At 35.6% G+C, this 16,612-nt stretch overlaps 1 protein-coding gene across 4 annotated transcripts in view; it reads left to right on the top strand.

Moving 5' to 3' along the window:
* The window catches only part of USP25 (ubiquitin specific peptidase 25), a 163,428-nt gene that overhangs the window by 37,542 nt on the left and 109,274 nt on the right, over positions 1 to 16,612 (top strand). For 3 of the 4 annotated variants that reach the window (XM_032176136.2, XM_032176135.2, XM_058427102.1), the window contains exon 4: positions 10,208 to 10,331. In XM_032176136.2, the coding sequence (XP_032032027.1) occupies positions 10,208 to 10,331 (124 nt within the window). Of the gene's footprint in view, positions 1 to 10,207; positions 10,332 to 13,319; positions 13,406 to 16,612 lie in introns of those variants that run through there. The other variant, XM_058427103.1, reaches the window with a different exon arrangement.

The following is a 16,612-nucleotide window of genomic DNA, read 5'->3' as shown; positions in this document are numbered from 1 at the left end:
TTGAGAAGCTTGTTGCAAAAAGTTGAAAGAGAAGTGTTATAAAGGTCAGAAAAATTAGTACTTAATAATATTTCGGATATTTCAAAGTTCCAAGACTCGAGGGGAAAAAGAAACTAGATGGGTGATAAAAGGGAACAGAGATCATTGTTGTTAGTTGTGAACTCTTAATATAGATGGTATACTTGGTGACATGACATAGTATATTTATAGAAAAGGGGAAAATTAGGATTATATGTGTCCTGCACAAAAGAAGATACTTGCTGTGCAAAGTGAGAAAATACTGCATAAGGCAAATTTAAGATTTTAGATAGGGAATAGTGAAAATATTATGGAGGACAAAAAAAAATTTTGAATAGGTTCCTTTAGGGAGAAGGCAGCCTAATTTCAGGAGGCATGTGTCTAATTTGCTGATAATTAAAACTTTTTTTGTGTGTTTGTGGATCTCTTGAAAAATACTCATGAAGTAATTTTATTTTCCACTTGAAATAATGTAGAGAAATGAAGTTTCTGATGTCATCTCAACTGGTTGTCATATTAAGTAAATTGCTTGCTGTTGTGGTTTCTTTATCCATAAAACACATAATACATAGTATGTATCAAGTGCTTTCCCTCTAATCAGGATGCCAATTGAGATAGTGTGTCCATAAAGTTGGTTTGAGATTATTGACAGCAAACAGTTGTAGGAATTTAATGTGGCGATTGTACTATGATAATATCAAACCAGAAAAAAAATTAACTGACGGAGTAACAGTAATACTTTTCCATTAAACATTCCTGCCAGTAGTGTCATAATACAGTGTTACATGGTTTAAAACTGAGAAAGTGGGGAGATGTCATGCATTTCAGCAGGTATTAAAAAAATACTCTTTAAGTGACTGTGCAGTTACTGTTGAGAAGAAATGAAGTCGTGTATTTTTAATTCTTGGAAGAAGTGGTAAAACATGTGGGAAGGAAAGACAGAATAATTACAAATGGATATATATTCAAATGCAGGCCTCTATTTAAAAAAAATCTACCTAACTGCTGTAGGAATGTAGAAGAATAGATCAGAGTGTGAGTTTTTAAGGGATTGTTGTAACTATAAAAACCCTTTTTGAGCACTTTCTCCATTTTGTGTGAAATACATTGTTATTTAAAGGTTGACCACAGTTTCACTTAATTCTTTCAAATATGGCAGGGATTTTTATTTTCAGTTTTTTTCCATTCTTCTTTTTTTAGGTATAAAATCTCAAAACCAGGGCTAAAGCAGAAACAAAGTCATGCTAACTTTAAGTGATACACTTGGTTGCAGTGCTGACAAAACGTCTGTCTTCTGAAATAAAAATCTCTAATACCAAATACATATACCTCTTGGTTGGTATTAGCTAGAATATCACTGTTTACAATGGACTATTTCTTTTAGAAGGAATAAACTTTTTTTTTTTTTTGCTGACTAGAAAAATATAGTTTTTAAACTAATATCACATGGAAGTTATATTTGGGGCATACGGAGAAATTTTTGTTTATGCATACCTGGTGTGTCAGAGGCTAAACTATATTATGTCACTGGATTTGAAAAGCAATTTGTGAGCCTTCCTTTAATATTGAAGAAGTAAATATATTTTCAATAGTAGGACAATTATATGCCGTTTTGGCATATTTTTTACCTTTCACTTTTGAGAGAAAAAGGAGACATATCAAAGAAATCTAGTGCTCTGCGTAAAAAAGAGTTTAGAAGTCGTACACCTGATGTCTTTACTTGATTACATTCCATACTGTAATTCTGTTGAATTCTGGGAAAAAGCCCAAATCATTTGTACTGTAATTAGCAAACATTCTAGGTAACTTTTTTTATTATTTGGACTTCCTGTCCGGATCAAATTATAGATTGTCAGATGAGTGCCTCTTGTCCCTGGCTTAAATTGAGAATAAAATTGTTTTGGAGTTTTGCTGTCAAAAACACAAATGAAAATGAGACCAGGACACAATGCCAGGTATTGAGCATTATAGGTGTGATTAATAGTCAGAGAAGAGGTTCTGCCAAGTTTTTGTGTCATGGCAAACTCTGTCATAGACGTGACCATACAGGGCTTTTGCCCCGTTTGAAATCTAATAGTAATACTTTTTATTTTGTGACCATTAAATTCTTTTGAACATTTTTAAAACAGGAAAAAAACAGTATATGCTCTCCAGAACAAGATGTGCTACAATTGAGCAATCAAAAGATGAGGGATTTGGGTAGGTAATTTTAACACAGAAAGTAATGCCACATATTGACTTAAGTTTTAGAGAAATTGGTATAAGACTTGAAATGAGTGTTAGGTGGTAAGATTCTTCAAAAATTTATAAGCCATGTTTTTTGTTTTTTTTCTAAAACACCTTGAATTTGAAAAGATGACATAGAAAGGGAGAAAAACCTTGAGGTTCTATCCTAGAATTCTAGTTATGGCTATCTTGCTTGGCCACAGTAATAGTGATTTAAACTGTGATAAATAGATCCAATTCTAGTGCTTTTATTCTTAGGATAATTCACTTATGCTAAACAGTTTAGGATATTATTAATTGAACACTGATACTTTTCTCATTTCCCAAGTAACTTCAGTTTTTTCCTAGGAATTTCTAATATGTAAAACGATTTTTGATGACTCACAGAAAGTCAAGATGAAGCCTAAAAACTGAGATGCTAAATGGTGTGAAAATGAGTTCCAACTGATAGGTGCAATTAGGTGCTTCAAATTGATTAGATGCATTTTATTAGATATGAACTGTAGAATTACTTGTATAACTTGATGAATTTTCTTTAGTTTTGGGTTAGAATAATAGCCATGGTTTTTGTACTTCTGTTGACTAACATGGGAGATTAATTTTACTTTTTTTCACAATAAAAATTGAAAAACGTAGTAGAATTAATGACAAAACTCTGGAATGACTCCCTTACTACTCATTTTCCTTACTTACCACTGCTGCCACTGTGATTTTAGCAGCTATTATTAAAAACAGAACTAGACCATTTAAAGCTGAGCTGTTCAATATAGTTGCCACTAGTCACACATGGCAATTAAAATGAAATAATATTGAAATTCAGTTTCTCAGTTGCACTTTAAATGTGTAATTCTGGTGGCTACCAGATCAGTGCAGATAATGCTACATTTCCATCATCACAGAAAGTTCTAATTTACAACACTGTGTTAGAGAATCTGAGTTTAACAGTGAGAATATTGGAAAAGTAGGAACATCTGAAGGAAGCTGAGAGCAAGGGAGAATGGGAGAGTGGAGTGGGAAACAATTTATATTGTTTATGTCTTCTGGCTTTTAAGATTCTTGCAACATGATACCTTACTATGCTGTCTGCCCTTTCACTTGAAAAAATTTTGAATATATAAAAGATATGTTCTCATCTTCTAATTAGTGCCATTATGAAGATGACTCACCAGTTTTTATCTCTATTCTGTATTTCTTTAACAAATATTTATTGTCTAATATGTAGCAAGTACTTTTATAGACCATTAAGAAAGCATACAGAGCCTCAGTTTACCTAGAGGAAAGACAGTACACAGTAAACAAACAGTATCAGATAGTAATAAGTAGTTCATGAAGAACAGTAGACCTGGACGTAGACAAAGAAGTGATGGGGGTGTGCTTGTGGGCTGGGCATAGGATAATATGTGATTTTAGGTAGTGTGGAAGAGCTCATATATGAATAACAGTAGACCTGGACATAGACAAACAAGTGATGGGGGTGTGCTTGTCGGCTGGGCATAGGATAATATGTGATTTTAGGTAGTGTGGAAGAGCTCATATTTGTATAGATACCTGAGCGAAGTGTGAGCATGAACTTTTGGCTCTCTGAAAGTTGTGCATCCCAGGCCAGGACCTGATGCAGCAGTGTGTTGGCCCTCGAGATGAATAGTGAGGATACAGCCTTGTTGAAGCTGAACGAGTGAGGGTAGGAATGGCAGTATTCTCATTTCTGATCTCTTGCTGCACATCCTGATGTTCATATTTGCCTTTTTTTCTTAAGGGTATTTCCATTCTTCTGGTGGTCCAGGGTATTGTTTTGTTTTTTTCTTTTAATAGCTGTTCTGTCAATCTCCCAAAACAACCATTTGGTTCGCAGATCTGTCAGTTTTTGTATGTAGACTTTTCCCTTCAGTTACTCCTGCCCTGCTACATATTCTTATTGCAATGCTTCTCAAACTCTTCACTACCCAATTTTTCTTCTGCTCTTACACTCCCTTTCTTAGAAATCTTTGCTGACAGTAAATATAAACTTGGCTTTAAAAAAAAAAAAAAAAAGTATTTCCTCTTGGTTTAGCCTGTGCAGATAAGGAAAACAATGGAAGAACTCTTTTTTTCTTTTGAATTCAAAATATTTACATATATAATAGTTCAGCTAGATTATGGGCCAACTAGGCTTTTGTGAACTTACTTAGAAACCTGAGGTTCAAGTAAGATTCACTTACATAATTCACGTTCCTATTTAATATAGTATTTTCATGGGAAAGTGAATTATGAGTTATGAACAATGCATATATTTTGTTTGAAGTCTAGTTTGTTGATAAATTGATGACTAGCATGTATTTTGGAGTTAGCAGAGAAATGTTTGGTAGTTGGTGTATAAGTTTTACTCAAATGGTATTCCTTTGAAAGTGAAAGATATAGTAGGATGAGTATCATGTTTTGGTATCTATTTCTCACTTTACAGGAAAAATGTTTTAATTTGGACTCTCATAAAAATGTAGATTACTGCTTAGATGCATTTGTAACATGATTTTATACAGTGGCACCCAGCTAACTGTTCCCATGTGTGTGCTATTGAATTGTGTTCACGCCAATACTAGAGGGAGGGTTGGTTAAAAATAATGTTTTTAGTGTTTTACCAAGGTCTTGCCTTGACACAGATATGAGAATATTAATAATGCTCTGGCATTGAGATGGAAGTTCTACAAAGGCTAATTTTTTATAACTGACTTTTACCAGTTAGAAGTTGTTTACAGCCAAACTTATTCTGTTTCTTTTGTAAGCATGTGAGAATATCTGAGCACTAGTTTTTATTATAAATTGGTAATTCATTACATGTTTTACACAAATCATTATTCCACTAAGTCCAATAAAAGAATAAATTGGGTTTAACCAGTCTGTTGAAATAACATTTTACTTTCTTTTACTGGTCTTAAAGTCATGCGAATTTGGTATTTGAGGTATCTTTCAGGATTGCATTTGATATGTGAGGCATCTTTCAGGATTGTATGTGAGGACCGTATGTGAGGGATCTTTCAGGATTCAGCTATCTTTCGGGATTGTCATATTCTAAAATACCCTGTGAAAAGAAGCAGCTTTATGGAGTAATAGGAAGATCATGGAGAAAATTGTTACAATTATAATGAAATTAAAATAATAAATAAACCTCCTCCATTGCTTAAAGGAAGAAGTCCCAGCTTTTCAGTTAAGGATTGTTAGTCTCTGGTCTCAACCAACTTTTCCAGCATTAAAGACTACTATTCCTCTATACCAGGGATTGGAGGCTCAAATTCCCATCTGGGGTACAGATGTGCTTGTATACTGAACCCTCCGCTATTGGAGATGCTAGGAGAGGCTGGAGTGGCTGGAGCCATTTAGTATTCTAGCCACAAGCAGCTTTATCCTTTTACGGATATGCAAGGATGCAAGGGCAAGGAAGGTAATGTGAGTGTGTGTGGCTGGCCAAGTTGGGGGTGGGGGCAAATGGAGAGTGAATATTCTATCTAAAGAGAGCTGCTACTACTACTTCTACTACACTCTGGCTTTGTCACAATGATTATTGCCATGCAGGAATCGTGTAACCAGGTCTTCTGGGTTTTTATTTTTTTCCTCCCAGAGCATGAGGGAAGAAATACCTATTATTGTACACATACAATCTCCTAATCTTTATCTTTTACCAGTTATTTCAAAAAATTTTGAATCACATTGTAAAAACCAAAGAAAACCATTTTCAATTATGATTTGTTTCATAAAAAACATGTCTAAGAACATGGAGTAAATGGTGATTCTTGTTATTTTTGCTCTCAGGACCCCTTTACACTCATAAAAATTATTGAGGACCTCAGCGCTTTTGGGTACATAAAATTTACTATTTTAGAAATTAAAACTGAGAAAAGCTTAGGCTATTAGTTCATATTAAAATGTCAATCTATTGTGTTTGAATAACATATTTTATGAAAAACACATTTGCTGAAACAAAATGGTGAGAAGAGTACATTGCTTTACATTGTTGCAAGTCTTGAATGTCTGCGGTATTAGAGGAGAGCTAGAGTCTCCAGTGTGCTTCCGAAGGTTTGCCATTCTATTGCAATAAGTTGTTTTGGTTGAAGTTTGTGAAGAAAATCTGGCTTTACACAGATAATAATTTAGAAAAGGGAGGAGTATTTTAACTGATAATCAGATAATAATGGATATTCTTTTTAATGCTGTACCCAAACTTAACAGATGGTAATTTCTTAAAGATTAGTTGCAATGTGGAATTCGAAATCACATCAGTTATTCTATGGTGGTATCAACAACCTTTTCATATTATGTTGCGTTAAAATCTATTAATGTTTCTTGCTTTTTGGATGGATCTTTTACCCATACATGATTTTGTAACACTGTGCATTGGTAATTTGAAAAGATTTCTTTTTAAATGCTTGAAGAATGTCTATTATAAGAAAAAGTTGAATTTGTTACTATCACCACTCATATACAAGCCTTTAAGTATTGAGAAGATATCACGCTCACAGTGGTAGAAACAAGTTTTTCGAAGTTTAGATTTTTGCTTGAAAATTCCATATTAATCATTGTCAACAGATACATTTGTTTTCCTTAAAGCAACAGGCTCACTTTCTTTTTCCAGACAACATTTGCTAAATACTGAAGTCTGAATAATTCTAGTTTGTAGTTTGTTAGTTTTTCTTTTAAATAAAAATTGCATTCCATGGGAAAAAATCAGTTTAGCTTGTAACTCATTTTACACTAGTTGTTAGCAACAGCATACTCTGGATATATCGCAGAAGTACTTTACGTGTACTTCTTATGTTAGAATTAAACATAAATCAAGGTTTGAGGTTTAATAAAATTAGGTTTAATCTTTTCGCCAAGAACATAATTCTAAAAGAAACTGGCTTGGCTTCTGTTTAAAAGTGAGTGTGTATATTTGTGACTAATACAGTGAATTACATAACTTGGTGCTGCTGCCTTGATTTGTGCTAAGATGCAGCAGTTTTATTCAATATTGTCTTGCATCATTGGTGCAAATGTGGCTATAGTACAAAAGGCAAATAATATCTGAGTATTATTATTTTTTTATTTAAGGACCTTCCTCCCTTTTTTCAAAGGGGCCCTGGGGACCCCAAGGATCAGTGGACCGTATTTGAAGAACTGCTAGTAAGGCAGAAAGATCACTGGATTTAAGAGTTAGAAGACTTAAATTTTGAAGCCTGTGCACCATTCTCGCTTCTTACGATGTGCTTCATTTCTCAGAATTTCAGTGATTTCATTTATAAAATATATTTGGGGAAAAAACCCATCTTGTTTTTTTGCTTTTTTGTTGCTTGAATTACAATTGATAAATTAGGAAAAGCTGTAAGTGTAAGTAGTTGCTATTTTTAAATTAGTTTCAGCTATAGCCCATTTGTTTTACTTGTCAGTCATGATACAAGTAAACATTCTAGAAATTCTCAAATAAGGAATTTAATACAGGGGATTAGGTTCTTTAAAAATCACTGGAAGGACTGGAGGAACGCTCTAGCTCAGCCTTCTGAAATGACTCCTACATCATTGCAGGACTGACCAGTCAGGGAAGCAGCTACTTCTGTCACAGTTAGGAAAGCGGCCTCTAGGACTACTGAGTTCAAGAACATACTTCTGTAGCTGCAGCCCAGGAAACAGGAAGCCAGGATTAGGTAACTGCCACTGAGCTGTGCCTGGAAATTGGAATGCAAAGTCTAGTTGCCACTTATATTCCATCTCTTGACATTCTTAAGGCTGGAAATTGGAGTCTGGAATACTGTGGAACAACTTAAATCTTTTCAATCACGCTAGAGAAAACAGCCAAAGGCAACAGGATAATGGCTCCCCCCCGGCCCCGCCGCACTCTGCCTGCCATATCTCATGTTAGTGCATTCTAATGGATGAGGCCTAAGTTTCATCCAAAACCCTAACTGCCAGTGAATAAGGAAGATAGTTTTTCTAGGTTTTTTTTTTTTTTTTTTATGTTTAGTTTCTATAATTGAAGAAAGTAAACTTAGGAGAACGAGATAATGGAATCTGACCGCTAATTAATCACATACCTAAACCCTGTTTTTCTGCTTCTCTGTGATTTTCAAATTTTTTCCACTTTTCATTATCCTTTCTTTACTTAGACCTAAGTTCTAGCCATTTTAATAACCAAGATAGCTTTCATTTTTATGAGGCATTCCATACCTTTTTATCCTCGCTGCTTCATCAGTATTTATGCTCAACTGTACAGTTCTGGGTTACACTCATCTTCAGCTGTGGTCTGGGTGGACTTGGATTTTGTAACCAGACTTGTAAAACCTGTGGCCTGCTGTTGTCTGTAAAGTGATTCACCATTTCAATTACTATGCTATATAACTCTTTCACAATTTTTACTTGCTTGCATTTATGGGGGGCTCTACTTAATACACTTTTGTGAGGTTTTATTATACTCTCTAAAGACATTAAAAAAAATACCACCACTTCCATGATCAGTTATCCTTTCTAATATTTTAAATCTTCTTACAAGCTACTATTTGGAGAACGTGTGGATGAGAATAGAAGTAGACTCTGGAAAACATCAATATACGTTACTTTTTTTCATTAAATATATAATATGTTTTTCTAGTGTCTATGTAAAACCTTATAGCCATATGGTAAAATAAAGCCACCTTATCCTCCCCATCCTCTATCTTGTTTGTTTTTTTTCCTCTTCTAAAATTGTATGATTACAAAGAAAACATTTTTAACATGTCTAAAATACACCAGCCTGGGCAACATGCAAAACCTTGTGTCTACAAAAAATTAAAAAGAAAATTAGCCAAGTGGTGCATGCCTGTAGTCCTAGCTACTCTGGAGGTTGGGGTGAGAAGATCACTGGAGCTCAGGAGTTTGAGATTGCAGTGAGCTGTGATCATGCCACTGCCCTCTAGCCTGGGTGACACAGTGAGACCCTGTCTCTAAAAAATAAAATTTAAAATACAAATAAGTAAAATAAAGGCAAAACGTGTCCAAAATACAAATAAGCATAATCCCAACCATGCAAAGATAATAACAGATAGTTTCTCTTACCACTTCCCTACTTAGCAATATACCATGGTTTCTATCATTGCTTAAATGATAATGGGAGTATTTATCATTGGCATCATCTGGTTTAGGGAAATTGACCAATATATATTGGGAAATTGGATTAAAAGTCATTTTTATTGAAGGCGGTGTTAGTTGTAACCTTTTTTGGAAAAAGAATTAATACTTAATAGCATTAAGGTTATTATTTTTTGTTAGAAGGGGGCTTGTTTCATTCACTTGTATATTTCATTTTTGTGAAATGAGAATCTTGTTTTAAATTAAAAGGACTGCATATTTATTAAACAATTCAGATTGTATAGAAGTATTTAAATAGAAAGTGTAAGATTCTTATACTTCTTCCTACTATAACTCCTTTCCTCAGAGTTAACCACTGTTAATAGTTTGGCACATTCTTTCAGAATTTAAAAAATGTATATGTAAATGTACATCTGTGGTTAGTTTCTGAAACATCAGTTTTTAAGGGTTCATTGTTAATTACTGTAATTTGATAATGTCTAGACAGTAGTAGTATGGACAGAATATAATGCGTATGTAATTGGGTTAACTTCAGAAAGCGGAAATGTAAATGTTTAATTGTATTGATTTCAATTTTTGTTGATAAACCATTCTCAGCATCTTTCTGCTTATTAGCCTTTAATAAGAGACCTCATAGTAAATACGGAGATTCTTCTACAGTGAAATATATTTCTGCTTACTGCTTTAGGTATATTTTATCAAAAAAATCATTGAGTTACTGAGTATGACCAGTTAAAAATATGTTTGCATTTATTTTTAGATAGGCTTTTAGAAATACAAAATTAGTTGGTACTGACTGGTTTAAAGAGTTTATTGGATATAAAGTCTCCATAATAAAAATTACCTTTCATTTTGTTTTACTTTTAATTTTGAGAAAGATAGTTTTGCTTTTCAGATGTGATTGATCTCACTGGAGATGATAAAGATGATCTTCAGAGAGCAATTGCCTTGAGTTTGGCCGAATCAAACAGGGCATTCAGGGAGACTGGAATAACTGATGAGGAACAAGCCATTAGCAGGTAAAAACATAATTTGTATAAAGCAGATATAAGTACTTTTAAAAATAGAAATCATTAATTGGGTTAAATTAATTTTAAGAGGTAATAAGATATACTTTGTTACTCTAAACTAGTAATATGCTTGTGTATTTTTAAATTTTATGTAACCAAATCTTCATATTTAGTTTTGATTGCATTTGGGTTTAGATTTTTAAGATTTTGGGATGGTGTTATGAGGGATTACATTTAGGTGCATATTTTAATATTTCTTTCATTTTTTTTCTTCCCCTATCTTTTTTGGATGCACTGTCCAATTTATAACAATTTATAGTAAGGGTCAGCACCCTTTTTCTGTAAAGGGCTAATAGTAGATATTTTTGGCTTTGTTGGCTATAGGGTTTCTGTTATAGCTATTCAGCTCTGGTGTCATAACGCAAAAGCAGCTATAGCTGATACATAATATAATGAGCTTGGCTGTATCCTAATAAATCTTGATTTACAAAGGCAGCCAGTTGGATTTGTCCCCTCGGCTGTGGTTTGCCGACCTCTGATCTATAGCATGATAATATGCTTATATATATTGTTCAAATAAATGGGCAGGGCTTCAAGAGGTGTGCTAGAATGCAGTTTTTAATTTAATAACCAAAACTTTGTAGTTTGAAACAGTTTGATTCATCTAAGGACTAAAAGATACATTTGGTTTTCATAATACCTCTAAAGATGGAGATACAATAATTTAATAAGCCATTAAGTTATAACTAACTGTAATCCTCTAAAGAACTATTTGAAGGCAGTGGTAACTCTATGTTACTGAAGAAGAAATTTAGCTTGCAAGAGGTTAAATGTGCTTTTTCCAAAGGCACACAGCTCAGATGCATCTTAAGATTTTAATGTTCTTTTCCTTTAACATAGTCCTTTGGTAACAGAATGTACCAAATTTCTCAGGTAATTTTTTTTGGCACAATATCAATAGGATATTTCTTTCCAAATAATCAGAGATTACTGTATGGTAGGAAATGTTTCAAAATGCTATGTTTAGCAAAGGCATATAATTTTTTATCTTAGTGCGACTTTTTAACGTCTTTAAATGTTACTTGGGAAACGACTTTGTAAGACATTATATTATGTAAAGACCTAATTAAACTCTATTGTCCCTCTCATTAGTTATGGCTAATATTTATTGCCAGGAATTTTAAATGAAAACCAAAAGATACATAGTTAGGCTTATTTTCTGAAGCATTTGAGAAATTATATGAATTGGGCTTTTTCTTTTTAAAACGTGTATTGCAATGCACAATTGTCTTGAATAATTATAAAACGACAATACTTAAACTTTGAGAAATATATATATATATTTTTATTTTTATTTATTTATTTTTTTTGAGACGGAGTCTCGCTCTGTCGCCCAGGCTGGAGTGCAGTGGCATGATCTCGGCTCACTGCAAGCTCCGCCTCCCGGGTTCACGCCATTCTCCTGCCTCAGCATCCCGAGTAGCTGGGACTACACGTGCCCGCCACCACGCCCGGCTAATTTTTTTGTATTTTTAGTAGAGACGGGGTTTCACCGTGTTAGCCAGGATGGTCTCGATCTCCTGACCTCGTGATCCACCCGCCTCGGCCTCCCAAAGTGCTGGGATTACAGGCATGAGCCACTGCGCCCTGCCTACTTTGAGAAATATTTTAAATACAAAACACATGAGTTGGATTTCATATGTATGGGGCATGATTTTATGTGAAAAGGGTTATAAAAATAATGTATACTTGATACAAATATTTTAAAAAATTTTTTGTTTATTTTAAAATTTTTAAAATATTTTTGTTTATATGAATTTATATTAGTATATGAATATAAAATGTATGTGAGCTTATATACCCAATTAGTATCAGTAGTTCTATTATGTGTTTTCTAATTAAAACAACAGGTACTAATTATATAATAAAAGTGAGGTAATATAAAAAGGGATGAAGGCTGTTCCTAATTTGATATTCAGTTCAATGTATATGTTATATTATTGTTTTGGAGTTGTTTTTATCCAAAATGGCAAAAGAATGTCTCTTCAGATAATGCTTTTTTTTATTCTAGGTCTTTTACATTTTAATGTAATTTAAAAATAGTAAATATTTGGTAGATATTATTTTTGTAGATGACATAGAGATTTGGCATAATGTAACATGCCATAAAGCTATACTCCCGAGAAGTAAAAGAGTCATATTAATTATGTGTAAATTCAATAACCCACAATGAACAAATGGGTGTTCAGTGCAAAATATGCATTTAATAAACTTATATGTAAATCATGTTGTATTAGAAAAAGAGGGTATGGAGAGTTCTAGCTAAACATTATCAGGGATATATTTGCTCCTATGGGTTTATTAAGGTATAGAACTCTAAATTCAAAAGAGAAAATGATGCGTTTTAAAAGGAAGACATTTATATATTATGCTTAAAAGTAAATTAACTCCTTCTTCATTACTGAAGTTGATACAGGGAAAATCTTTGCAAATAAAATTCCAGAATCATTTGCTTATTATATTTTAGGAGACATAATTTAATGTGAAGTTACACATTAGGATATTACATTGTGTGTAATTTGATGAGATAAAGCCTATCTTTTTATATCTTAGAATCCTGTGTTTAGGCATTTATACATTTCGTCGTAAAATTTTTTAAGTAGAACATTTTAAAAGTATTTCTTTATATACTTTCTAGTGTCAGAATTGGATGTATTTATTATCTCTTGATTATCACTGCCAGGACACAAGTGGAGTATGGACAGTTGAAATTTGTTAATGAACTACATTGTGACTGGTTTGTGTCTACGGCATATTTGTTGTGAAAATAGCTTGCCTCATGAAATAACTTTGAAGTGCCTCATTAGAAGATAGTGCTAAGTTTTCTAGCTAAAATTGTTACAAAGAGCACGCACCTTCAACAATTTCAAGAAATAGTAGACTACAGATTCTCTTTTTTCCTCATTATTTCTGTGTTTCAGCTAGTTATTTCTTGTTATCTTCAGCCTGGAGTTGCCACTGGGGAAAGAAAGAAGGATCATGTCCAGAAATAGTTAGGGTGGAATTCTGAATTATTAAAATAGGTCTGTATAACTCCTACATTTTTTATCCTTATCATAACTGAGGAAGCAGCTGTGAAGGGGAACTGCCTAAAGATGGTGTGTGAAACAGGAGTGGATGAGAGAGGCAGAGTTAGAAATCTTTTAAAATTGATCTTTGAGGAGGATTTCAGTGCTCAATAATACCAGCCACTTGTGGATGCTAAGGAGCATGGAAGGGCCATCGAATAACCATCAAACCATTTAAGATGCATTATGTCAGGTTATAGATGATCTGGAAAAGTAAGAAATATGACACAGATTAGTTTCCCGGGCTACAAGGTTGTGGCTGTAGGTAACTGATGAACAGCAGCAGTGTAACCTGAAAAAGTATCAGCAACAGTGAGGTACCACTGATATCCCCAGGAAGAGGGATCAACTGGTCGATGTAATCAGGCCGTCCGTGTGGCAGGAGCCACACCCCATGCAATGTGGGCTCTCCTACGGCCAGATACATAGGTCAACTTTTGGTAGGAGACACATGTCTGACAAGTAGTGGTAGCCTCTGTGTTAGAAACATAGAGTTCCTTAATTTGTACTCTGTATATGATTGTGGATGTGATTCCATTTTGGGTATTAAGATTGTAGCAGTGGTGGTGATCTGGGTTGTGCAAGTTTGATCAAAAGCTTTATTCTGTTCATCTCATTGAAGAACACATTAGAGCACTCATCCATCACAGTGGCTAAAATTAAAAAGACTGATGGGAAGTGATGTCAGCAAGATCGCCGACTAGAGTTGCTTGGCTCTCATTCCCCTCACAAAAAAGGAACCAAAACAACAAATAAGTTTATTTTGTTTGGAGTGACAGAGGAAATGCACTGGAGAGTACCAGGAGAACAGCAAAGTCCCTGTGGAGCATAGAGTCAAGAATAGCTCTACAGGGAGGAGAGCAAAGTATCCTGCCTCTGCCATACTGTCTCCCCTGCCAGGATTGAATCAAAGCCAGGGGGTTCCTCTTCTTACAGGAAGGAGGTAAGCTGAGAATCATCAGTCCTCATCACCACCACAGATGCCAGCAGTCACTGCTACAAGAGAGTTCCCCAGTCCTCACAGGTCCCAAGTCCAGCATAAACAGTTGCTGAAAGTACATGTGGCTGCATTCCCCCACAGCAGGAACCTCTTTGACACCCTGCACCCCTGCAACCCAAGCAGCTAAGGGATGACACAACTGTGAAACCAAGCCCACATCTGGAGTGCTTCCTGACCTGGAGGCCAGTAGCCACCCTGTATCCCAGAGGCATTGCCCTCATTCCAGAAAGTTCACACAAGTGCCTCTAGCACTAATACCTTGGCTACTTGGAGCCTAGGCTCAAAGGCACTACTGGGGCCCTGATACCTAAACCCACAAGGCTCCCTATTACCCAGGGAAGCAGGTGGGCCTGCATGGCAGGGCAGCCCCATGCAGCCACCAGGCTAGTGTACATCTGTCCCTGGCTCTAGCTGGCCTGGAGGTGGCCCCACCCCAAGGGAGAGAGTAGTGTACAGCCAGTGGGCCTGTGTGAACTTGCTCCCAGCTTGAACAGCTGGCCCAAAGGTTGTCTGCCTATACCACTGGAGGATTCTGCACAGCTTCTGGGCCACAATTTCCTACCTTTAGTCCAGTAGCTGGTTTGGAGGCACTCTTTCCACAGCTTAACCCTACATCACCAGAGTCATGCACAGCCTCCAGACCTGCATGCATCCACCCCTGGCCTGATAGCCAGCCCAGCAGTAACCCTGCCATTCAGGAGAGACAATCGTACAACCTTTCTGGCCTGCTGCATAAGCATGTGCCTGACCAGCAACCAGCCTGGTGCCCCCAACTCCAGAAAAACCATGCCACCACAGTCATGGGCTCCTGCATACTAAGTCACTGAGATAATCACGGACACCGCAGGTGAGGATTCTAGCTGAATAATCTGTTTGGACACCACAGTACTGAGTCCACCCTGAACCAAAGCCACCACACCATTTCCAGTCAGCACCCTAAGACCCATCAACAGGAAAAAACCTCTTCCTATGAAAGCTGCTCATTAAAATTGGAAAAAGCAATTGTCCATTAGATGCACAGGTACCAACATAGAGACAGAAGAATCATGAAAAAGCAAAGAAACCTGTCACCCCCAAACCTGGCACCACAATGCATCTTTAGTAACAGAATCCAAAGAAAAGAATATTTATGAAATGCATGAAAAATAATTCAAAATAATGACATTAAAGAAACTTTTGAGTTGTAGGAGAATACAACAATTTAACGAAATTAATACATTCATTAGCTGAGTGAGAAATTAAACGAAGATAGATATTACGGAAAGGAACAAAACAGAAATCTTGGAGCTTGAGGAATTCAGTGAATGAAATTAAAAAAAAATGCAACTGAGAGCCACAGTAACAGACTAGAACATGCAGAATAATACATTTCTGAACTTGAAGACAGATCTTTTGAAATAACCCATTCAGAGGAAGAAAAAAAAAAAGAATAACCAAGAATGAAGAAAGCCCATAGGACTTAGCAGACACCATTAAGCAAACCTATATTCATATTATGGGAGTGCCAGAGAAAGAAGTAGTGAAGAGAGGCGTAGACCACCCATTTGGTTAAATAGATTGCCTGTGCCCTTCTGCACTTCTTGGAAGAAAGTCTTGGGAAGTTATGGACATCTGGGAATGAAAAGATCCCCAATAAAATTCAACCCCTCAAAATCTTCTCAAAGGTACACAATTCTAAAAGCTGTAAGACAAAAACATTATGTCACGTATATGGGAATTCCCATTAGACTGTCAGTACATTTCTCAGCAGAGACTGTACAAGACAGGAGAGAGTGGGATGACATATTCACAGTGCTGGGAAAAAATAAAAATAAAATATAAAAATAAAAATAAAAACTGTCAGCAGAGAATATAGCCGGCAGTGCTATCCTTAAGAAATGAAAAAGAAGGGCCAGGTGCAGCAGCTCACGCCTGTAATCTCAGCACTTTAGGAGGCTGAAGCGGGCGGATCATGAGGTCAGGAGATCGAGACCATCTTGGCTAACATGGTGAAACTCCGTCTGTACTAAAAGAAAAAAAAAAAAAATACAAAAAATTAGCCGAGCATGGTGGCGGGCGCCTGTAGTCCCAGCTACTCGGGAGGCTGAGGCAGGAGAATGGCGTGAACCCAGGAGGCAGAGCTTGCAGTGAGCCGAGATTGTGCCACTGCACTCCAGCCTGGG

This window comes from Hylobates moloch, unplaced genomic scaffold (assembly GCF_009828535.3).
Source record: "Hylobates moloch isolate HMO894 unplaced genomic scaffold, HMol_V3 SCAFFOLD_14, whole genome shotgun sequence".
Classification (NCBI taxonomy): domain Eukaryota; kingdom Metazoa; phylum Chordata; class Mammalia; order Primates; family Hylobatidae; genus Hylobates; species Hylobates moloch.
Note: the sequence above shows the minus strand (reverse complement) of the source record. Positions and strands in the feature narration are given on the sequence as shown.